This window comes from Salvelinus alpinus, chromosome 10 (genome assembly GCF_045679555.1).
Source record: "Salvelinus alpinus chromosome 10, SLU_Salpinus.1, whole genome shotgun sequence".
Taxonomy (NCBI): Eukaryota; Metazoa; Chordata; class Actinopteri; order Salmoniformes; family Salmonidae; genus Salvelinus; species Salvelinus alpinus.
The window spans coordinates 46,958,591-46,983,732 of record NC_092095.1 but is presented as its reverse complement, the minus strand read 5'-3'; the positions used below and the strand labels follow the sequence as shown (position 1 = coordinate 46,983,732).

The 25,142-nt window shown below is 43.6% G+C and overlaps 3 protein-coding genes across 3 annotated transcripts in view; 2 read left to right on the top strand and 1 right to left on the bottom strand.

Annotated features, from left to right (window-relative positions):
• LOC139532104 (putative nuclease HARBI1) overlaps positions 1 to 25,142 on the bottom strand; it is a 203,731-nt gene that overhangs the window by 131,770 nt on the left and 46,819 nt on the right. The gene's annotated exons all lie outside the window — the stretch shown is intronic.
• On the top strand, positions 531 to 5,477 carry LOC139531364 (uncharacterized). Its single transcript, XM_071327826.1, has 4 exons — positions 531 to 643; positions 803 to 1,013; positions 3,139 to 4,428; positions 4,702 to 5,477. The coding sequence occupies exons 2-4, from the start codon at positions 828 to 830 to the stop codon at positions 5,365 to 5,367; spliced, it is 2,142 nt and encodes a 713-aa protein (XP_071183927.1). The 5' UTR covers positions 531 to 643; positions 803 to 827; the 3' UTR covers positions 5,368 to 5,477.
• Positions 15,317 to 19,909, top strand: LOC139532930 (inner centromere protein-like). Its single transcript, XM_071331086.1, has 3 exons — positions 15,317 to 15,502; positions 17,627 to 18,922; positions 19,196 to 19,909. Exons 1-3 carry the CDS (start codon positions 15,317 to 15,319, stop codon positions 19,907 to 19,909), a joined length of 2,196 nt encoding a protein of 731 aa, XP_071187187.1.

Here is a 25,142-nt window from a genome sequence, read left to right as displayed (position 1 = left end):
AAAGAAAACCCCATCTCTGTGTTAATCCCCAACATACATTGTAATCAATTATCTCTATAAATATGTAACAAAAGGGTAGGTTGTGTAAAAAACAAGTAGGCCTACCTAACTTGTAGTTGCTAACTTAAAAAATAATCTGATTTTTTTGATTGAATGGTCATCCATTTCAAATAGTTGAATTGATGGACCTCTTTAAATTGAGTTGCACCCAGAGGCACTCAAAGAGAAGACTGGAGTGATTAAAATAGATGAAACTGTACAACAAGTTAGGTCCATGATGGATATAGAGTCACTTTCTTCCCCAAAAACTTTTTTGAATGATATTATATAAGTGATTAGTGTGGTTTGTGAGAACCAGGCCCAATATGGAGTGGCGTTACATGAGGGGGTTGAATAAGGCTCAATACTAAGGTACAGAGAGAGCCTGAAGTTTGCTTTTTAAAGTCTGTGTTGTGCTTTGTGTCATCTCCAATGGCAACGCCTTGCATCACAATGATGATGTCATAACGGATATTGTGCACAAAATGAAAGGAACAGCCAAAATCGATTCATTTGAACTTTTCAAGTAGCCAACGTTCTACTAGTAATTCAGATAGGCCTATTGCGTAATCATCCATGGATTGGGATTGTCACTTGCTTAATTGTAAGTAAATGGGAAGAAAGTAAATGGGAAGAAACTTTTCTTGTGTTGTATCGTGTATGTCTCTCTTTGAGTATTGTTATGTACATAGTCCTCAGTAAAGAGATGCATTATTCTTTGGTTAGCAACACGCCACTTACTACAACGTTATTTATTTTCCAGAGTTATTGTTAGCTAGGAGGAAGACATGGAGGGTTCAACGCTGACACAGAGGAGGGCTGAGTGTCAGTTGAAGGAAAGGACGATCCAGACAGATTACATGATGGAGCTGGGAGCCAGGTTGGCTCTGATGTGGCAGATCCAGAGGGAGCAGGAGAAGGAGATGAAGACGATTTGGTTTGAGACGAGGAAAATGCCAAGCCTGATTGAGGAGGTAACAAGACCAACTTTGACAAAGTCGACTAGAGTTCTATTGAACAATATTGATTAAAGCAAACATATGTCAATATACAGGCAAAATGTGCCATATGCCATTTTATGTAAGCTACCAATATTTTGTCTGATGACTTTTCTTGTGTTGTATCGTGTATGTCTCTCTTTGAGTATTGTTATGTACATAGTCCTCAGTTCTTATGGTTGCCTTGTCTTTAAAAAAAAAAATTATAACAAGACCAAGCGATCTCTCGTAGACTTTCATATCAATTTTATGTAGTTGTCCCACCTAGCTACCTTAAGTTGAATGCACTAACTGTAAGTCATTCTGGATAAAAGCCTCTGCTAAATGTCTAAAATGTCAAATGTTATGCTGGGTGTAGGGAATGTATTTTTACACTTAGTTTACCTGTTGGCTGGAAGACCCAGGGTTGGTACAGACTGGTGCAGAGCATCTGAGAGGACACTAGATATTTACAGTGCCTTTGGGAAAGTATTCAGACACCTTTACTTTTTCCACCTGTTGTTACGTTACATCCTCATTCTAAAAGGGATTAAATAAAATAAAAATTCTCAGCAATCTACACACAATACCCCATAATGACAAAGTGAACAAACTGTTTTACATTTTTTGGAAAATGTATTCAACTTAAATACAGAAATACCTTATTTACATAAGTATTCAGACCCTTTGCTATGAGTCTCGAAATTGAGCTCAGGTGCTTCCTGTTTCCATTGATCGTCCTTGAGACGTTTCTACAACTTGATTGGACATGTGGTAAATGAAATTGATACGACAAGATTTGGAAAGGCACACACCTGTCTATATAAGGTCCAACAGTTGACAGTACATGTCAGACTAAATACCAAACCATGAGGTTGGAGGAGTTGTCCGTAGAGTTCCGAGACAGGATTGTGTCGAGAAACAGATCTTGGGCAGCATTGAAGGTCCCCAAGAACACAGTGGCCTCCATCATTCTAAAATGGAAGAAGTTTGGAACCACCAAGACTCTTCCTAGAGCTGGCCGCCCGGCCAAGCTGAGCATTCGGAGGAGAAGGGCCTTGGTCAGGGAGGTGACCAAGAACTCGATGGTGACTCTGACAGCGCTCGAGTTCCTCTGTGGAGATAGGAGAACCTTCCAGAAGGACAACCATCTCTGCAGCACTTCACCAATCAGGCCTTTATGGTAGAGTGGTCAGATGGAAGCCACTCATCAGTACAAGGCACAAGACAGCCCGCTTGGAGTTTGCCAAAAGGCACCTAAAGACTCTCAGACCATGAGAAACAAGATGCTCTGGTCTGATGAAACCAAGATTGAACTCTTTGGCATGATTGCAAAGCGTCATGTCTGGAGGAAATCTGGCAACTACGGCACAGTGAAGCACGGTGGTGGCAGCATCATGCTGTGGGGATGTTTTTCAGTGGAAGGGACTAGGAGACTAGTCAGGATCGAGGCAAAGATGAACGGAGCACAGAAAGATCCTCGATGAAAACCTGCTCCAGAGCGCTCAGGACCTCAGACTGGGAGCAATGGGTCACCTTACAGCAGAACAACGACCCTAAGCACAACGCCAAGACAACGCAGGAGTGACTTCGGGACAAGTCTCTGAATGTCGTTGAGTGGCCCAGTCAGAGCCCAGACTTAAACCGGATCGAACATCTCTGGAGAGACCTGAAAATAGCTGTGCCGCAACTCTCCCCATCCAACCTAACAGAGCTTGAGAGGATCTGCAGAGAAGAATGGGAGAAACTCCCCAAACACAAGTATGCCAAGCTTGTAGTATAATACCCAAGAAGATTCTATGCTGTAATCACTGCCAAAGGTGCTTCAACAAAGTACTTAATACTTATGTAAATTTCCATTATTTTTATTTGAATTGAATTTGGAACGATTCTGTTTTTGCTTTGTCAATATGTGGTATTGTGTGTAGATTGATGAGCGAAAAAAATTATTTAATCAATTTTAGAATAAGGCTGTGAGGTAACAAAATGTGGAAAAGTGAAGGGGTCTGAATACTTTCCGAAGGCGCTGTATGTGTGATGTATAAGTATATAGTGTACATAATAAAGTATGTATGTACTGAATGTGATCACCTTCATCATGTGTGTTTCTTTTCTCCTGCAGAATGTGAGAGATGTGACCAACCGTCCACTCACTGAGTTCATGGCTCCCCGTATTGACTCCCTCCCACCACTGGCTTTCACCAATCGGAGGCCTATACCAACCATGTTGCATCCCCCCTCTCCATTAGCCATACGCACTCAGGATGCACAGCGGTTCATTGTATTTTCCTACTTTGTCCCTGCTGAGTGCGCAGTTGCCACAGAGGACACTGCAGATGTATCTGCTGGTAAAAGAGAGGACTTATCGACAGATACACATCTTTCCTCAATGCTGCATCGATACCTGCCACACTTCTTAAACAATGACTCCATTCCACCACAGCAGACAGTAGAGGAAACCACTGAGGTCTCAGTTGCTCCAGTGGCAATATCTAATATCAAGGAAGAGGACAGATTCTATCCTTTCTCCCTCCCACCACTGACTCAGCGGTTCATTGGCAATTCATTCAATGTCCCGGAAACCTCCCAGCCTGCTGTTTCAGCCACGGAGTGCCGAGTTGCCAAAGTGGCCACTGCAGGTACAGCCACTGTCAAGAGAGAGAACCGATGGGCAGCTAGAATTCTTCCCTCAGTGCTGCCTGCATGCCTGCCACCAGTCATTGACGATGACTTCATGCCTCCAGAGCACACAGTAGAGGATGCCTATGAGGTCTCATTTGCTACAGAGGCCACTTCAGGCACAGCTACTGTTGATGGAGTGGACAGATCAGCAGCTAAATGCCCTGTCCCAATGCTGCCTCCCAGTCTGCCATGTGTCTTTGACATTGACTACAAACTGCCAGGGGCGGCAGCAGAGGGAACCAACAAGTGTCCAGTTGCCAGTGAAACAACCAATGATGTGTCCACTCACCTCAAAGAGGACATGGCAGCCGATCAAAGCCCTCCTGACCCTGCAGCACTGCCTCCAAGCTCGCCATGTATCTGTGACCACAAACTGACCAAGGAAGAAAAAGAGGATGCCACCGAGTCCTCCCTTGCCACAGAGATCACTGTAGGCACATCCATTCTCCAGGGAGAGGACCTGGATAAAAGCCCTGCTCCAAGGCTGCCTCCAATCTTGTCACACATTTTGGACAATGACCATAAGCAGCCAGAGGAGATGATAGAGGGCGCCACTGAGTGCTCAGTCGCTGCAGAGGCATCAGATGCTAACTTAACTCTGGCAACCCGCAATGATGAGCGGCCCACCCCTCTGATCTGCGTTGTCACTAAGACGCCTGTTATAGTTGGAGCCTCCATAAGCAGGTCAGAGGATGAGGAACCCAGGCCCTGGACCCTGGAAGATGCAAAGGTAGGTGTCATATTTCACCTTACTACTTTACAGGGATGGTGGTTAGTTCCATTTCAATTCAATGCGTTGAAGAGAATTGAATTTTAGAGTACTTCCTGAATTGACCGGAATTGAAATGGAATTGACCCCAAACCTGCTGCTCTTTGCTCATAGTATAAAATATCACCCCTCACTAGGATTATTAGGCCGTCATTGTGTGTTGATCACTCAGTTGTGTATTGAATGTGCCACATTGGAACAATTTTACATCTAGAGTCAATTTCTTCCTGTTAGGATTATTGGATACGCCTTGAAATTGAGAGTGAAGAGAGGAGCGTCAAGGAGGTGAGCCCAAGTGAGGGATTCAAGAGTGAGGTTGACTGTGCCCATTCCAAGTGCTCCAATGGGACGGTTTCATCAGAGAGAGCAGAGACCATCCTGGGAAGAGTGGGCTTTCTGGTCATTTCTGGTCACCACATGCAGAAAATCACGTTTTTGAAAATGGAGGAAAAAGAGAAAAATAAGAAACTGAATAAGAAGTTGAAAGATGACGAGAAAGAGAGAAAGGAGATGAAACACAAGGAGGAGGAGCAAAAAAAGAGGGAGAGGAAAGAGATGAAGGAGAGAGAGAAAGAGCAGAAGAAAGTCATGAAGGCTGAGAAGAAGAGGGAGAAGTTAGAACAGAAAAAGAGAGAGAAGGAAAGCAAAGAGAAGGAAAAGGCAGAGAAAAAGAGGTTAGAGGGGCTGATGAAGATACATAATGACATGATGAAAGACAGGATTAAGAAAGAGAAGAAGTGGTCTGAGGAGCTGAAAAAGAGAGAGAAAGCTCAAGCTGAGTTCCTGGAGATGGAGAGAAAGATTCAAGTTAAAGAGGAGAAGAAGAGAGAAAAGAGGAGAGGAAGAGACTGGAGAAGAAGAAAAAGAGGGAGCCAGCTGGAGGTGGAACTGAGAGGGTGATAGAAGAGCAGGGAAGGGATGAAAGCTTGAAGATGGATGAGTAGACTGGGTAATATAGAGGGAGTAGGGAGGGAGGGTATGGTATTTTTGCATGCAATGAAAAAACAAAACATATAAAAAAAATATTTTACTGTGTTTGATTTTTGTTAAGGCATATTGTGCAACACTGTATTAACACACAATGTTTACTTTTCACAAATCTGGGGAGTGTTTAAATGTTGACACCAAATCGACCCGATGGAGTGGGGCTGCGCTGAGATGAGGAGGATGAAAAGGGAGGGGAGTGGATGGAGGGTGGAGAGGAATATGATAGAGGGAATATGATAGAGGAAATAAGATAGAAGGAATATGATAGAGGGAATATGATACAGAGGAATATGATAGAGGAAATAAGATAGAAGGAATATGATAGAGGAAATAAGATAGAAGGAATATGATAGAGGAAATATGATAGAATGAATATGATACAGAGGAATATGATACAGAGGAATATGTTAGAAGGAATATCATATTTTATTTATTTTATTTAACTCGGCAAGTCAGTTCAGAACAAATTCTTATTTACAATGATGGCCTACCAAAGGGCAAAATGCCTCCTGCTGGGATGGGGGCTGGGATTAAAAATAAAGAAATTTTAAATATAGGACATAACACACATAACAACAAGAGAGATAACACAACACTTTAACCAGGTAGGCCAGTTGAGAACAAGTTCTCACTTACAACTGCGACCTGGCCAAGATAAAGCAAAGCAGTGCGACAAAAACAACAACACAGAGTTACACATGGGATAAAGAAACGAAAAATCTAGGTACAGTGTGTGCAAATGTAGTAAGACTAGGGAGGTAAGGCAATAAATAGGACATAGAGGCGAAATAACTACAATTTAGCATTAACACTGGAGTGATAGACGTGCAGAAGATGATGTGCAAGTAGAGATACTAGGGTGCAAAAGAGCAAAAATAAATAAATAACAATATGGGGTGAGGTAGTTGGGTGTGCGATTTACAGATGGGCTGTGTACAGGTACAGTGATCGGTCAGCTGCTCTGACAGCTGATGCTTAAAGTTAGAGAGGGAGATATAAGTCTCCAGCTTCAGTGATTTTTGCAATTCGTTCCAGTCATTGACAGCAGAGAACTGGAAGGAAGGGCTGCCAAAGAAGGTGTTGGCTTTGGGGATGACCAGTGAAATATGCCTGGTTGGAGCGTGTCCTATGGCTGGGTGTTGCTATGGTGACCAGTGAGCTGAAATAAGGCGGGGCTTTACCTAACAAAGACGTATAGATGACCTGGAGCCAGTGGGTATGGCAATGAATATGTAGCGAGGGCCAGCCAACGAGAGCATACAGGTCGCAGTGGTGGGTAGTATATGGCGCTTTGGTGACAAAACGGATGGCACTGTGATAAACTACATCCAATTTCCTGAGTAGAGTGTTGGAGGCTATTTTGTAAATGACATCGCCGAAGTCAAGGATCGGTAGGATAGTCAGTTTTACGAGGGTATGTTTGGCAGCATGAGTGAAGGAGGCTTTGTTGCAAAATAAGAAGCCAATTCTAGATTTTGTTTGGATAGGAGTTCCTTAATATGGGTCTGGTAGGAAAGTTTAGGTTTGTTAACACAGTGTCCAAAGAAGAGCCAGATGTATACAGAATGGTGTCGTCTATGTAGAGGTGGATCAGAGAATCACCCGCAGCAAGAGTGACATCATTGATATGTACAGAGAAAAGAGTCTGTCCGAGAGTTGAACCATTTGGCACCCCCATAGAGACTGCCAGAGGTGCGGACAACAGGCCCCCCGATTTGACACGCTGAACTCTATCTGAGAAGTAGTTGGTGAACCAGGCGAGGCAGTCATTTGAGAAACCAAGGCTATTGAGTCTGCCGATAAGAATGTGGTGATTGACAAAGTCGAAAGCCTTGGCCAGGTCGATGAAGATGGCTGCACAGTACAGTCTTTTATCGATGGAGGTTATAATAGGACCTTGGGCGTGGCTGAGGTGCACCCATGACCAGCTCGGAAACTAGATTGCGTAGCGGAGAAGGTACGATGGGCCTCGAAATGGTCGTTGATCTGTTTGTTAACTTGGCTTTCGAAGATTTTAGAAAGGCAGGGCAGGATGGATATAGGTCTATAACAGTTTGGGTGTAGAGTGTCTCCCACTTTGAAGAGGGGGATGACCGTGGCAGCTTTCCAATCGTTGGGGATCTCAGACGATACGAAAGAGAGGTTGAACAGGCTTGTAATAGTGGTTGCAACAATATCGGCAGATGATTTTAGAAAGAGAGGGTCCAGATTGTCTAGCCCCGCTGATTTGTAGGGATCCAGATTTTGCAGCTCTTTCAGATCATCAGCTATCTGGATTTGGGTGAAGGAGAAGCGGGGAAGGGGAAAGGGGGCTTGGGCCCGTTGCTGCGGGGGGTGCAGAGTTGTTGGCCGGGGTAGGGCTAGCTAGGTGGAAAGCATGGCCAGACGTAGAAAAATGCTTCTTGAAATTATCGGTTATCGTTGATTTATCGGTGGTGACAGTGTCTCCTAGCCTCAGTCCAGTGGGCAGCTGGGAGGAGGTGCTCTTATTCTCCATGGACTTTACAGTGTCCCAAAACTTTTGGAATTAGTGCTACAGGATTCAAATTTCTGTTTGAAAAAGCTAGCCTTAGCTTTCCTAACTGACTGTGTATATTGGTTCCTGATTTCCCCGAAAAGTTGCATATCGCGGGGGCTTTTTGATGCTAATGCAGAACACCACAGGATGTTTTTGTGCTGGTCAAGAGCAGTCAAGTCTGGGGTGAACCAAGGGCTATATCTGTTCTTAGTTCTACATTTGCTTATTTAAGATGGTGAGGAAAGCACTTTTAAAGAACAACCAGGCATCCTCTACTGACGGGATGAGGTCAATATCCTTCCAGGATACCCGGGCCAGGTCCATTAGAATGGCTTGCTTGCTGAAGTGTTTTAGGGAGCGTTTGACAGTGATGAGGGGTGGTCGTTTGACCGCGGACCCATTACGGACGCAGGCAATGAGGCAGTGATCGCTGAGATCCTGGTTGAAGACAGCATAGGTGTATTTAGAGGGCAAGTTGGTCAGGATGATATCTATGAGGGTGCCCATGGTTAAGGATTTAGGGTTGGTAGGTTCCTTGATCATTTGTGTTAGATTGAAGCTATCTAGCTTAAATTGTAGGACGGCCGCGGTGTTAAGCATATCCCAGTTTAGGTCACCTAACAATATGAACTCTGAAGATAGATAGGGGTGCAATCAATGCACATATGGTGTCCAGGGCACAGCTGAGGGCTGAGGGGGGTTTATAACAAGCGGCAACGGTGAGAGACTTATTTCTGGAAAGGTGGATTTTTAAAAGTAGAAGCTCGAATTGTTTAGGCACAGACCTGGATAGCATGACAGAACTCTGCAGGCTATCTCTGCAGTAGATTGCAACTCCGACCCCTTTGGCAGGTCTATCATGTCGGAAAATGTTGTAGTTGGGGATGGAAATTTCAGAATTTTTGGTGGCCTTCCTAAGCCAGGATTCAGACACGGCTAGGATATTAGGGTTGGCGGAGTGTGCTAAAGCAGTGAATAAAACAAACTTAGTGAGGAGGCTTCTGATATTAACATGCATGAACCCAAGGCTTTTACGGTTACAGAAGTCAACAAATGAGAGCGCCTGGGGAATAGGTGTAATGTTGGGGACTACAGGGCCTGGACTAACCTCTACATCACCGGAGGAACAGAGGAGGAGTAGGATAAGGATAGGGCTAAAGGCTATAAGAACTGGTCGTCTAGTGTGTTGGTAACAGAGAGTAAAAGGAGCAGACTTCTGGGCGTGGTAGAATAGATTCAGGGCATAATGTACAGACAAGGGTATGGTAGGATGTGAGTACAGTGGAGGTAAACCTAGGCATTGAGTGACAATGAGAGAGGTTGTGTCTCTGGAGGCACCAGTTAAGCCAGGTGAGGTCTCTGCATGTGTGGGGTGTGGGACAAAAGAGCTATCTAAGGCATGTAGGGTGGGGCTGAGGGTTCTACATTGAAATAAAACAATAATAACTAACCCGAAACAGCAATAGACAAGGGATATCGACATTAGGGAGAGGCATGTGTAGCCGAGTGATCATAGGGTCCAATGAGAAGCAATAGGTGAGTCAAGGAGCCGTTTGGTAGTCGCTACTACGCTAGGCGAGCTGGAGACACGGCTATTCAGAAAGCTAGCAGGCCGGGGCAAGCAGATGGGTCTTCGGCGACATCGCAACCCAAAAGCCTGTAGAAACCACCTCGGACAATGACATCTGCAGACCAGTCGTGATGGATCGGCGGGGCTCTGTGTCGTCAATAAAGGGTCCAGGCCAATTGGCAAGAGAGGTATTGTTGCCCAAGAATTAGCTGGTATACCTCTTCGGCTAGCCGGGAGAGGGGCTTAGCTCAAAGCTAGCTCAAGGCTAACTGGTGCTTGCTTCAGGACAGATGCGTTTGCCAGCAGTAGCCACTCAGTTGCAGCTAGCTAGCTGGGATGTTCCGTTGTAGTGGTCCAGAGCTTGCGGCAGGAATCCGGTGATGTGGTAAAGAAAAAGCAGTCCGGTATGCTGTGGGTTGATTTCGCGCTGTGCAGACAGGCAGGTATTGACCGAGCTGAAGCTGGCTGGTGTACGAGTTCATGGTGAAGACCGCTAGCAGTGGCTAACTGACTACTAGCTAGTAGCTAGTTAGCTGGTTATCTTCTGATGGGGGTTCCGGTTCTAAAGTATAAAAATAGCAGATCCGTACCACATTGGGTGAGGCGGGTTGCAGGAAGGTATATTCAGTTCGTAGATGGAAAGCGAGATTAAAATATATCCGAAATATGTACAAAAAAACGAGGTAACCGACTATTTACACGGGACAAGACAGGACAAGACAAACACACGTTCGACTGCTTTGCCATCTTGGGACAGTAGATATAGATATAGTAGATATATATAGTGAGACCTAAGACGACAACATAGCATGGCAGCAACACATGACAACACAGCATGGTAGCAACACAACATGACAACAACATGGTAGCAACACAACATGTGTTAGGTGAGAATTATCGGTTAATTGAATGATTAGAATATTCCACCCTGAAACATATAATTGTATGGAAGTGATTAGAATGTATAACATCATAATCAATAAATGTATAGTCTAGTCAGAATTAGGGTAAAGACAATATGTCTTTACGGTATTATAAACACTGATTGTCTGAGCTTGGTGCCGACCTGACTAGAGATTTGGGAGAAGAACGGGGAGTGTCTCAAGGACAAGGTCACTAATCTCTGGCGGCTGGGTAGCAGAACATGTGTGTGCGTCTGTTTGTCTGTTTGTATGCATGTGTGTGTGTGTGTGTGTGTGTGCGTATGGTTGTGTGAATGTGTGGGCGTGAGAAGTCAGTATAAAATGAATTGTTTTGTATTCCTGACTTTAGAACGTTCTCTGAATAAACTGTACTAACCTTTTGTATAAGCCGAGTCTTTGACTAATTATTATTATACCCATGGTCTTACAAACCTCGGGAATTGGTCAGAGCTATTGATTGATTGTTATTATCATTGGGATTGGAAATTCTCTTATCAACATGGCAGCAGCAGAACATGGTAGCAGCACAAAACAGGGTACAAACATTGTTGGAGAAAGACAACAACACAAAGGGCAAGAAGAAAGAGACAACAATGCATCACGCAAAGCAGCAATAGAGGGAATATTATAGAGGCATATGATAGAGGAATATGATAGAGAGGAATATGATAGAGAGGAATATGATAGAGAGGAATATGATAGAGAGGAATATGATATGGGGCAATAAAAAAAAATTGTGGGATGCATGCCAACAAAGCCACTACACTACACAACACTAAACAATACATTAATTGCACTATAACGGTGACAAACGGTGCCCACAAACTGTTAGAGCCTACATAAAGCTGTCCCAACATAAAGATGTCCCAACAGCAGAGTCCCAACAGCAGTCCCAACACCTTACCACTGCTACACCTGGCTGTCAGCGGAGCCTTGTCTGGCAGCGAAATAGTTCATTCATTCAGTGAGGCACATGGGCTACTAACACCTCACTACAAAACATACAATTAATATTACTTTTTTAGCTACAGTATACCTATCTCCCTGCCATATTACATCATTTATGCAGAAGCATACAATACATTTTTGGACTCAACTTGTTGTGCTGTTCCCACTTGAACAGGAAGGTGGCGCGGTGGTCCTTCGCGGGCAAATTCTGTCATCAAACTTTGTCATCAAAGTCTGGCATTCTCTGGATTCATGGTGCTTTCAAGACAACTGGGAACTCAACATAAAAAGCTTGAATCACGATGAGGTCATTGATCTTCAGTTTGTAGCTCTCGAAGGAGGCCCGAGTTCCCAGTTGTCTTGAATTTACTAAAGTCAGATTATGCAGTTCCGAGTTAACAGTTGTTTTGAGCGTGGCACAAATCATGCTTCATTGACAGCATGGCCAATGTTGAACGTTTCTAATTTTAAACTAAGAAAAGAGACCCTTAATCTTAGACCTGGGACCACACAGCCACTCTACTATGTTTGCAGTTAGCCACTGATTCCTTCCAAACCACTCATTGTTGAATTTGCAATTTTCAACTTAATGTTTAGTTCCAATGGCCGATGATCACCGATACGTTTTTATCTATAATTAACAAATCAAAATATATTTTACATTTGACAATCTTCAAAGTTGCCACCCTTTGCCTTGATGTCAGCTTTGCACACTCTTGGCATTCTCTCAACCAGCTTCACCTGTAATGCTTTTCCAAATGTCTTGAAGGAGTTCGCTCATATGCTGAGCACTTGTTGGCTGCTTTTCCTTCACTCTGCGGTCCAACTCATCCCAAACCATCTCAATTAGGTTGAGGTCGGGTGATTATGGAGGCCAGGTCATTTGATGCAGCACTCCATCACTCTCCTTCTTGTTCAAATAGACCTTATACAGCCTGGAGGTGTGTTGGGTCATTGTCCTGTTGAAAACAAATTATTAGTTCCACTAAGTGCAACCAGATGGGATGGGGGATCACTGCAGAATGCTGTGGTAGCCATGCTGGTTAAGTGTGCTTGATTTCTAAATAAATCACAGACAGTGTCACCAACAAAGCACCCCCATACCATCACACCTCTTCCTCCATGATTCACGCTGGGAACTACATATGCAGAGATCATCCGTTCACCTACTCGGCATCTCACAAAGACACGGCGGTTGGAAGCAAAATCTCAAATTTGGACTGATCAGACCAAAGGACAGATTTCCACCAGTCTAATGTCTATTGCTTGTGTTTCTTGGCCAAAGCAAGTCTCTTCTTATTATTGGTGTCCTTTAGTGGTGGTTCCTTTGCTGAAATTCGACCATGAAGGTCTGACTCACGCAGTCTCCTCTGAACAGTTGATGTTGAGATGTGTCTGTTACTTGAACTCTGTCAAGCATTTATTTGGGCTGCAATTTATGAGACTGGTAACTCTAATGAACTTATCCTCTGCAGCAGAGGTAACTCTGGGTCTTCCTTTCCTGTGGCAGTCCTCATGAGAGCCAATTTCATCATAGCGCTTGATGGTTCTTGAGACTGCACTTGAAGAAACTTTCAAAGTTTTTGAAATGTTCCTTCATGTCTTAAGGTAATGATGGACTGTCATTTATCTTTGCTTATTTGAGCTGTTCTTTGAATGAGTAGGTGTGTCCAAACTTTTGACTGGTACTGTATATATATTTTTACAATGTATTCATGTCAAAATAACATGCAAAACAGGACAGCCAGTTTTTTGCAAAAAATGTGGGGCTAAGCCCCACCTGCCCTGAATGTCGAGTCACCACAGAATATGATAGAGGATTATGATAGAGGGGAATGAATGGAGGAATGTGTGATACTCTTGAGTCTGATTGGTTAGATCAACTGGAAAGACATGGATAAGAAACATTTCAAATACGTTTTTAAACAATGGGCCCTGTTGGCAGGTCTAAAACTACTGTTCTATAGTCAGCTGATATTGATTTCCTTAATAACAAATTGAACTAACATGCAAAAATTCAGGGACACCTACTCTTCAATCAAATGTTTTAGGCCTAGATAATTACACATCCAGCACATCTTATTTCTCTACCAGCGTGCGTACCGTGAAGATCCCTCGACTGCAACAGCTCCAGTTGATTTAACCGATCAATGGCTGAGGTCACTTGACCAGAATAAACTTATGGTTGAGCTGCTTCTTGATTTTAGTGCTGCATTTGACCTTGTTCATCATATGGTTAATAGCTGAGGCCATTGAAGAGAGATGTTTTCTTGAGCCCTCATTTCTTTGTTGGAACTTTGTTACTGAGGTGTCATAGTCTATGGAAGACCTGTTTTACTGTAGTAAGGTAGCCTATATATTTTATTAATGATGAAGAGTATGATGAGAAACACTGACATTAGTGGTAGGCTGAGATCAAACAAGTAACCTAAGTAAACCTGGATGATCGTTGTGAAATCTAAAACATATTGACTTTGAATTAGGCAAAACACCTGTATTATGAATGGTCAATCATTTGATAAGAAGTAGAGCATTTTATTTTAATATAAAATATGGTTACATGGATTCAATGTAAATATTCGGTATGACTGTGCTCAATAGCTTAAAAAAAGTGAATTGTTCCAGCATTTGATTACACACGAGAGCTTCTGTGGGTAATCATGGCAATGGGGCCTTCATTGTGACATCAAAAGATTCTGATTCTGGGAGGTTAGCTGTTAAACAGACAAACAGAACAGTGCAAAGAGACTGATTCAACTAACCACTGACAGATTTTTCATGTCCTATTTCATTAGCAAGAGAACACGCTGCTTACTTGAGAGGTAGGTTGTAATATAACTTACTGTTTAACTATGTTTCTGAAGAATAACTACTTTTCAAATGACTTGTGTACTAACATGACCTTTTAAGTAGGCCTGACATGCAATCATGGTGACAAGTGAAACTGTTGACGAGAGACAGTTTGCTTGAATCCATTTTTTTGTGAGAAAAATGTTCATCCTGACAACTGAGATGGCATGTTACAGTTGTTGTAGTCAGCCAGCCTAATGGCAAATGCATTCTATTGATGAAAGAAAACCCCATCTCTGTGTTAATCCCCAACATACATTGTAATCAATTATCTCTATAAATATGTAACAAAAGGGTAGGTTGTGTAATAAAACAAGTAGGCCTACCTAATTTGTAGTTGCTAACTTAAAAAATAATCTTCTTGATTTTCTTGATTGAATGGTCATCCATTTCAAATGGTTGAATTGATAGACCTCTTTAAATTGAGTTGCACCCAGAGGCACTCAAAGAGAAGACTGGAGTGATTAAAATAGATGAAACTGTACAACAAGTTAGGTCCACGATGGATATAGAGTCACTTTCTTCCCCAAAAACATTTTTGAATGATATTATATAAGTGATTAGTGTGGTTTGTGAGAACCAGGCCCAATATGGAGTGGCGTTACATGGGGGGTTGAATAAGGCTCAATACTAAGGTACAGAGAGAGCCTGAAGTTTGCTTTTTAAAGTCTGTGTGCTTTGTGCTTTGTCATCTCCAATGGCGACGCCTTGCATCACAATGAAGATGTCATAAAGGATATTGTGCACAAAATGATAGGAACAGCCAAAATCGATTCATTTTAACTTTTCAAGTAGCCAACTTTTTACTAGTAATTCAGATAGGCCTATTGCATAATCATCTCTGGATTGGGATTGTCACTTGCTTAATTGTAAGTAAATGGGAAGAAAGTAAATGGTAAGAAACTTTTCTTGTGTTGTATCGTGTATGTCTCTTTTTGAGTATTGTTATGTACATAGTCCTCAGTAAAGAGATGCATTATTCTTTGGTTAGCAACACGCCACTTACTACAACGTTTTTTATTTTCCAGAGTTATTGTTAGCTAGGAGGAAGACATGGAGGGTTCAACGCTGACACAGAGGAGGGCTGAGTGTCAGTTGACGGAAAGGGAGATCCAGACAGATTACATGATGGAGCTGGGAGCCAGGTTGGTTCTGGTGTGGCAGATCCAGAGGGAGCAGGAGAAGGAGATGAAGACGATTTGGTTTGAGACGAGGAAAATGCCAAGCCTGATTGAGGAGGTAACAAGACCAACTTTGACAAAGTCGACTAGAGTTCTATTGAACAATATTGATTAAAGCAAACATATGTCAATATACAGGCAAAATGTGCCATATGCCATTGAATGTAAGCTGCCAATATTTAGTCTGATGACTTTTCTTGTGTTGTATCGTTTTTGTCTCTCTTTGAGTATTGTTATTTACATAGTCCTCAGTTCTTATGGTTGCCTTGTCTTTAAATAAAAAATGTATAACAAGACCAAGCGATCTCTCGTAGACTTTCATATCAATTTTATGTAGTTGTCCCACCTAGCAACCTTAAGTTGAATGCACTAACTGTAAGTCATTCTGGATAAAAGCCTCTGCTAAATGTCTAAAATGTTAAATGTTATGCTGGGTGTAGGGCATGTATTTTTACACTTAGTTTACCTGTTGGCTGGAAGACCCAGGGTTGGTACAGACTGGTGCAGAGCATCTGAGAGGACACTAGATATTTACAGTGCCTTCGGGAAAGTATTCAGACACCTTGACTTTTTCCACCTTCTGTTACTTTACAGCCTCATTCTAAAATTGATTAAATAAAACACACAATACCCCATAATGACAAAGTGAATAAAAGGTTTTACTTTTTTGTGTGCAAATGTATTAAACTTAAAAACAGAAATACCTTATTTACATAAGTATTCAGACCCTTTGCTATGAGTCTCGAAATTGAGCTCAGGTCCATCCTGTTTCCATTGATCGTCCTTGAGATGTTTCGACAACTTGATTGGACATGTGGTAGATGAAATTGATAGGACATGATTTGGTAGGCACACACCTGTCTATATAAGGTCCCACAGTTGACAGTGCATTTCAGAGCAAACACCAAACCATGAGATCGACGGAATTGTCCGTAGAGTTCCAAGACAGGATTTCGTTGAGAAACAGATCAAAGGAAGGGTATCAAAAAATCTCTGCAGCATTGAAGGTCCCCAAGAACACGGTGGCCTCCATCATTCTTAAATGGAAGAAGTTTGGAACCACCAAGACTCTTCCTAGAGCTGGCGCCCCGGCCAAGCTGAGCATTCGGAGAAGGGCCTTGGTCAGGGAGGTGACCAAGAACCCGATGTTGACTCTGACAGAGCTCTAGAGTTCCTCTGTGGAGATAGGAGAACCTTCCAGAAGGACAACCATCTCTATAGCACGTCACCAATCAGGCCTTTATGGTAGAGTCGCCAGATGGAAGCCACTCTTCTGTAAAAGGCACATGACAGCCCACTTGGAGTTTGCCAAAAGGCACCTAAAGACTCTCAGACCATGAGAAACAACATGGTCTGGTCTGATGAAACCAAGATTGAACTCTTTGGCCTGATTGCCAAGCGTCACGTCTGGAGGAAATCTGGCACCTACGGCACGGTGAAGCGCGGTGGTGGCAGCATCATGCTGTGGGGATGTTTTTCAGTGGAAGGGACTAGGAGACTAGTCAGCATCGAGGCAAAGATGATCGGAGCACAGAAAGATCCTCGATGAAAACCTGCTCCAGAGCGCTCAGGACCTCAGACTGGGAGCAATGGGTCACCTTACAGCAGAACAACGACCCTAAGCACAACGCCAAGACAACGCAGGAGTGACTTCGGGACAAGTCTCTGAATGTCCTTGAGTGGCCCAGCCAGAGCCCGGACTTGATTCGGATCGAACATCTCTGGAGAGTCCTGAAAATAGCTGCGCCGCAACTCTCCCCATCAAACTAACAGAGCTTGAGAGGATCTGCAGAGAAGAATGGGAGAAACTCCCCAAACACAAGTATGCCAAGCTTGTAGGGTAAAACCCAAGAAGATTCTATGCTGTAATCACCAAAGGTGCTTCAACAAAGTACTGAATACTTATGTACATTTCCATTTTTATTTAATTGTATTGAATTTGGAACGATTCTGGTTTTGCTTTGTCAATATGTGGTATTGTGTGTAGATTGATGAGCGAAAAAAACGATTTAATAAATTTTAGAATAAGGCTGTGAGGTAACAGAATGTGGAAAAAGTGAAAGGGTCTGAATACTTTCCGAATGCGCTGTATGTGTGATGTATAAGTATATAGCGTACATAATAAAGTATGTATGTACTGAATGTGATCACTTTCATCATGTCTGTTTCTTTTCTCCTGCAGAATGTGAGAGATGTGACCAACCGTCCACTCACTGAGTTCATGGCTCCCTGTATTGACTCCCTCCCACCACTGGCTTTCACCAATCGGAGGCCTATACCAACCATGTTGCATCCCCCCTCTCCATTGGCCATACGCACTCAGGATGCACAGCGATTCATTGTATTTTCCTACTTTGTCCCTGCTGAGTGCCCAGTTGCCACAGAGACCACTGCAGATGTATCTGCTGGTAAAAGAGAGGACTTATCGACAGATACACATCTTTCCTCAATGCTGCATCGATACCTGCCACACTTCTTTAACAAGGACTCCATTCCACCACCGCAGACAGTAGAGGAAAACACTGAGGTCTCAGTTGCTCCAGTGGCAATATATAATATCAAGGAAGAGGACAGATTCTATCCTTTCTCCCTCCCACCACTGGCTCAGCGGTTCATTGGCAATTCATTCAATGTCCCGGAAACCTCCCAGCCTGCTGTTTCAGCCACGGAGTGCCGAGTTGCCAAAGTGGCCACTGCAGGTACAGCCACTGTCAAGAGAGAGAACCGATGGGCAGCTAGAATTCTTCCCTCAGTGCTTCCTCCATACCTGCCACCAGTCATTGACGATGACTTCATGCCTCCAGAGCACACAGTAGAGGATGCCTATGAGGTCTCATTTGCTACAGAGGCCACTTCAGGAACAGCTACTGTTGATGGAGTGGACAGATCAGCAGCTAAATGCCCTGTCCCAATGCTGCCTCCAAGTCTGCCACGTGTCTTTGACATTGACTACAAACTGCCAGGGGCGGCAGTAGAGGGAACCAACAAGTGTCCAGGTGCCAGTGAAACAACCAATGATGTGTCCACTCACCTCAAAGAGGACATGGCAGCCGATCAAAGCCCTCCTGACCCTGCAGCACTGCCTCCAAGCTCGCCATGTATCTGTGACTCTGACCACAAACTGACCAAGGAGGAAAAAGAGGATGCCACCGAGTCCTCCGTTGCCACAAAGATCACTGTAGGCACATCCATTGTCCAGGGAGAGGACCTGGATAAAAGCCCTGCTCCAAGGCTGCCTCCAATCTTGTCACACATTTTGGACAATGACCATAAGCAGCCAGAGGAGATGATAGAGGGCGCCACTGAGTGCTCAGTCGCTGCAGAGGCATCAGATGCTAACTTAACTCTGGCAACCCGCAATGATGAGTGGCCCACCCCTCTGATCTGCGTTGTCACTAAGACGCCTGTTAGAGTGGTAGCCTCCATAAGCAGGTCAGAGGATGAGGAACCCAGGCCCTGGACCCTGGAAGAGGCAAAGGTAGGTGTCATATTTCAGCTTACTACTTTACAGGGATGGCTGTTAGTTCCATTTCAATTCAATGCGTTGAAGAGAATTGAATTTTAGAGTACTTCCTGAATTGACCGGAATTGAAATGGAACTGACCCCAAACCTGCTGCTCTTTGCTCATAGTATAAAACATCACCCCTCACTAGGATTATTAGGCTGTCATTGTGTGTTGATCACTCAGTTGTGTATTGAATGTGCCACATTGGAACAATTTTACATCTAGAGTCAATGTCTTCCTGTTAGGATTATTGGATACGCCTTGAAATTGAGAGTGAAGAGAGGAGCGTCAAGGAGGTGAGCCCGAGGGAGGGATTGAAGAGTGAGGTGGACTGTGCCCATTCCAAGTGCTCCAATGGGACGGTTTCATCAGAGAGAGCAGAGACCATCCTGGGAAGAGTGGGCTTTCTGGTCAGGAACCACATGCAGAAAATCCCGTTTTTGAAAATGGAGGAAAAAGAGAAAAATAAGAAACTGAATAAGAAGTTGAAAGATGACGAGAAAGAGAGAAAGGAGATGAAAGACAAGGAGGAGGAGCAAAAAAAGAGGGAGAGGAAAGAGATGAAGGAGAGAGAGAAAGAGCAGAAGAAAGTCATGAAGGCTGAGAAAAAGATGGAGAAGTTAGAACAGAAAAAGAGAGAGAAGGAAAGCAAAGAGAAGGAAAAGGCAGAGAAAAAGAGGCTAGAGGGGCTGGTGAAGATACATAATGACATGATGAAAGACAGAATTAAGAAAGAGAAGAAGTGTTCTGAGGAGCTGAAAAAGAGAGAGAAAGCTCAAGCTGAGTTCCTGGAGATGGAGAGAAAGATTCAAGTTAAAGAGGAGAAGAATAGAGAAAAGATGAGGAAAGAGGAGAGGAAGAGACTAGAGAAGAAGAAAAAGAGGGAGTCAGCTGGACGTGGAACTGAGAAGGTGATAGAAGAGCAGGGAAGGGATGAAAGCTTGAAGATGGATGAGTAGACTGGGTAATAGAGAGAGAGTAGGGAGGGAGGGATATGGTATTTTTGCATGCAATGAAAAAACAAAGCATTTAAAAATAAAATACAAAATGTTTTCTCTGCTTGATTTTTGTTAAGGCATACTGTGCAACACTGTATAAACACAAAATGTTAACTTTTCACAAATCTGGGGAGTGTTTAAATGTTGAACTCCAAATCGATCCGATGGAGAGGGGCTGCGCTGAGATTGGGAGAGGAGGATGAAAAGGGAGGGGGAGTGGATGGAGGGTGGGTGGAGAGGAATATGATATTTTAGTGATTTTACTTTATTTAACCTTTATTTAACTAGGCAATTCAGTTCAGAACAAATTCTTATCTACAATGGCGGCCTGCCAAAAGGTAAAAAGGCCTCCTGCGTGGATGATGGCTGGGATTAAAAATAAATAAATAAAATGAAAATATAGGACAACACACACATCACAACAAGAGAGACAACACAACACTTTAACCAGGTAGGCCAGTTGAGAACAAGTTCTCATTTACAACTGCGACCTGGCCAAGATAAAGCAAAGCAGTGCGACAAAAAAAACAACACAGAGTTACACATGGGATAAACAAACGTACAGTCAATAACACAATAGAAAAATCTATGTTACAGTGTTGGCAAATGTAGTAAGATTAGGGAGGTAAGGCAATAAATAGGCCATAGAGGGGAATTAACTACAAATTAGCATTAACACTCATGTGTTAATGTGCAAGTAGAGATACTGGTGTGCAAAAGAGCAAAAATAAATAAATAACAATATGGGGAAGAGGTAGTTGGGTGTGCGATTTACAGATGGGCTGTGTACAGGTACAGTGATCGGCAAGCTGCTCTGACAGCTGATGCTTAAAGTTAGAGAGGGAGATATAAGTCTCCAGCTTCAGTGATTTTTGCAATTCGTTCCAGTCATTGGAAGCAGAGAACTGGAAGGAAAGGCTGCCAAAGGAGGTGTTGGCTTTGGGGATGACCAGTGAAATATACCTGCTGGAGCGTGTGCTACGTGTGGGTGTTGGTGTGGTGACCAGTGAGCTGAGATAAGGCGGGGCTTTACCTAGCAAAGACTTATTGATGACATGGAGTCAGTGGGTTTGGCGACGAATATGTAGCGAGGGCCAGCCAACGAGATTATACAGGTCACAGTGGTGGGTAGTATACGGGGCTTTTGTCACAAAATGGATGGCACTGTGATAGACTGCATACAATTTGCTGAGTAGACTGTTGGAGGCTAATTTGTAAATAACATCGCCGAAGTCAAGGATCGGTAGGATAGTCAGTTTTACGAGGGTATGTTTGGCAGCTGGAGTGAAGGAGGCATTGTTGCGAAATAGGAAGCTGATTCTAGATGTAATTTTGGATTGGAGATGCTTAATGTGAGTCTGTAAGGAGAGTTTACAGTCTAACCAGACACCTAGGTATTTGTAGTTGTCCACATATTCTAAGTCAGAACCGTCCAGAGTAGTGATGCTAGTCGGGCAGGTGCGGGCAACAATCAGTTGAAGAGCATGCATTTAGTTTTACTAGCATTTAAATGTAGTTGGAGGCCACGGAAGGAGTGTTGTATGGCATTGAAGCTTGTTTGGAGGTTTGTTAATAACATAGTGTCCAAAGAAGATCCAGATGTATACAGAATGGTGTCGTCTGCGTAGAGGTGGATCAGAAAATCACCAGCAACAAGAGCGACATCATTGATGTATACAGAGAAAAGAGTCGGCCTGAGATTTGAACCCTGTGGCACCCCCGTAAAGAGTGCCAGAGGTCCAGACAACAGGCCCTCCGATTTGACACACTGAACTCTATCTGAGAAGTTGTTGGTGAACCAGGCGAGGCAGTCATTTGAGAAACCAAGGCTATTGAGTCTGTCGATAAGAATGCAGTGATTTATAAAGTCGAAAGACTTGGCCAGGTCGATGAAGACGGCTACTCAGTACTGTCTTTTATCGATGGCGGTTATGATATCGTTTAGGACCTTGAGCGTGGCTGAGGTGCACTCATGACCAGCTCGGAAACCAGATTGCGTAGTGGAGAAGTAAGGTGGGATTCGAAATGGTCGGTGATCTGTTTGTTAACTTGGCTTTCGAAGATTTTAGAAAGGCAAGGCAGGATGGATATAGGTCTATGACAGTTTGGGTCTAGAGTGTCTCCCACTTTGAAGAGGGGGATGACCGCGGTAGCTTTACAATCTTTGGGGATGTCAGACGATACGAAAGTGAGGTTCAACAGGCTTCTAATAGGGGTTGCAACAATTTTGGCAGATAATTTTAGAAAGAGAGGGTCCAGATTGACTAGCCCGCTGATTTGTAGGGATCCATATTTTGCAGCTCTTTCAGAACATCAGCTATCTGGATTTGGGTGAAGGAGAAGCGGGGGGGGGGGGGGGGACTTGGTGCAAGCTGCTGCGGGGGGTGCAGAGCTATTGAATAGGGTAGGGGTAGCCAGGTGGAAAGCATGACCAGACGAAGAAAAAATATTATTGAAACAATCGATTATCGTAGATTTATCAGTGGTGACAGTGTTTCCTAGCCTCAGTGCAGTGGTCAGCTGGGAGGAGGTGCTCTTATTCTCCATGGACTTTACAGTGTCCCAAAACTTTTTGGAATTAGTGATACAGGATTCAAATTTCTGTTTCAAAAAGCTAGCCTTAGCTTTCCTAACTGACTGTGTATATTGGTTCCTGACTTAAATGAAAAGTTACATATCGCTGGGGATATTCAATGTTAATACAGAACGCCACAGGATGTTTTTGTGCTGGTCAAGGGCAGTCAAGTCTGGGGTAAACCAAGGGCTATATCTGTTCTTAGTTCTACATTTTTCTCAATGGGGCATGCTTATTTAAGATGGTGAGAAAAGCACATTTAAAGAGCAACCAGGCATCCACTACTGACGGGATGAGGTCAATATCCTTCCAGGATACCCGGGCCAGGTCCAGTAGAAAGGCCTGCTCGCTGAACTGTTTTAGGGAGCGGTCGTTTGAACGTGGACCCATTACAGGGCAGTGATCGCTGAGATCCTGGTTGAAGACAGCAGAGGTGTATTTAGAGGGCAAGCTGGTCAGGATGATATCTATGAGGGTGCCCATGGTTACGGATTTAGGGTTGTACCTGGTAGGTTCCTTGATAATTTGTGTGAGATTGAGGGAATCTATCTTAGATTGTAGGATGGCTGGGGTGTTAAGCAAAGATAGCAACAGTGAGAGACTTATTTCTAGAGAGGTTAATTTTTAAAATTAGAAGTTCAATCTTTTTGGGTATAAACCTGGAAAGTATGACAGAACTTTGCAGTCTATCTATGCAGTAGATTGCAACTCCTCCCCCTTTGGCAGTTCTATCTTGATGGAAAATGTTATAGTTGGGTATGGAAATCTCAGAATTGTTGGTGGCCTTCCTAAGACAGGATTCAGACATGGCAAGGACATCGGGGTTGGCGGAGTGTGCTAAAGCAGTGAGTAAAACAAACTTAGGGAGGAGGCTTCTGATGTTGACATGCATGAAACCAAGGCTTTTTCGATCCCAGAAGTCAACAAATGAGGGTGCCTGGGGACACGCAGGGCCTGGGTTTACCTCCACATCACCCGAGGAACAGAAGGGGAGTAGGATGAGGGTACGGCTAAAGGCTATAAGAACTGGTCGCCTAGAGCGTTGGGGGACAAAGAATAAAAGGAGCAGATTTCTGGGCGTGGTAGAATAGATTCAGGGCATAATGTGCAGACAGGGGTATGGTGGGGTGCGGGTACAGCGGAGGTAAGCCCAGGCACTGAGTGATGATAAGAGAGGTTATATCTCTGGATATGCTAGTTATAATGGGTGAGGTCACCGCATGTGTGGGAGTGGGACAAAGGAGATATTAGAGGTATAATGAGTGGAACGTGGGGCTCCACTGTAAACTAAAACAATGATAACTAACCTAAACAACAGTATACAAGGCATATTGACATATGAGAGAGACATACAGCGAGGCATAAAGTAATCACAGGTGTTGATTTGGAGAGCTAGCTAAGACAACAACGGGTGAGACAACAGCTAATCAGCTAAAATAACAACAGGTAAAATGGCGATGAATGGGCAGAGAGGGTCAGTTAGGGCTGGGGCCGACTGGGGCCGACAGATAAACAAAAAAATAAACAGAATGGAGTACCGTGATTAATGGACAGTCCAGCAGGCATCAGCTATGTAGCCAAGTGATCATAGGGTCCAGGGGGCAGCAATAGATGGAACAGGGAAGCCGCGGAGTAGGCTAGCACGCTGGCGACACGGCGTTTAAAGTTAGTAGCCCGGGGCTAGTAGAAGCGTCTGCTCCGACGTCCGACGGAGGCCGGTTGAAGGCACAGCGGATGGAGTATTCTTCGGCAGACCAGTCGGGTGAACAACTGAGTAGGCCGGGAGGTGGGCCTCAGGGATAGCTTCGGTACTGGGTAACTCGGTGGGTGCTAGCTAGCTGTGAAGATCAGGAGTAATGGTCCAGGGATTACGGCAGAAATCCGGCGTTGTAGTGGAGAGACAGTCCGTTACTGGTAGGCTGGCGAGTATTATCCAGGCTAAATAAAATAAAATAAAATGTTTTAAAGGGCTGGTACCTGTGCAGAAGGTAAAGGCCGCTAGCAGTGGCTAACAATGACTAAATAGCTTGTAGCTAATTAGCTGGTTAGCTTCTGATGGCTAGGTGGTTCTTGCTATCAGTTCAAAAATTTAAAATAATAGCGGTTCCGTATCACATTGGGTGAGGCAGGTTACCGGAAGGTATAATTGAACTAAAATGGAGAAGAGATTGAAAATAAAATTGAAATATATACAAAAAAGACGAAAAATACAAAAGTACACGAGAGGACGAACAAAACACGTCTGCACTGCTACGCCATCTTGGAAATGGCGACAGCAGACACCCTTGTTTAACTCCACTTGACAGTTCAAAACTCTGAGATGTAGCCGCTATTTAGCATTTTACACCTGGGGTTGCTATACATTACTTTTACACATTGAATAAGAGACTCACCTAAATTGAAAAAAATCCAGACATTTATATAAAAAATCCAGTATTACTTTACCAAAGGCCTTTTCAAAATCTGCTATGAACCGGGTTTGGCCGGGGTAGGCCGTCATTGTAAATATAAATTTGTTCTTAACTGACTTGCCTAGTTAAATAAAGGTTAAATAAAAAATAAATAAAAAATACCAGGCCTGGCTTCATTGATGTTTCATGTTGTTCTATTATTTCTAGT

Excerpts from the sequence above, each read along its gene's own strand:
- LOC139531364 (XM_071327826.1), top strand. The coding sequence starts at position 828 with ATGGAGGGTTCAACGCTGACACAGAGGAGGGCTGAGTGTCAGTTGAAG. Across the intron at positions 1,014-3,138 it reads TGCCAAGCCTGATTGAGGAG|AATGTGAGAGATGTGACCAA; the intron begins GTAACAAGACCA and ends TTTCTCCTGCAG. Across the intron at positions 4,429-4,701 it reads GGACCCTGGAAGATGCAAAG|GATTATTGGATACGCCTTGA; the intron begins GTAGGTGTCATA and ends TCTTCCTGTTAG.
- LOC139532930 (XM_071331086.1), top strand. The coding sequence starts at position 15,317 with ATGGAGGGTTCAACGCTGACACAGAGGAGGGCTGAGTGTCAGTTGACG. Across the intron at positions 15,503-17,626 it reads TGCCAAGCCTGATTGAGGAG|AATGTGAGAGATGTGACCAA; the intron begins GTAACAAGACCA and ends TTTCTCCTGCAG. Across the intron at positions 18,923-19,195 it reads GGACCCTGGAAGAGGCAAAG|GATTATTGGATACGCCTTGA; the intron begins GTAGGTGTCATA and ends TCTTCCTGTTAG.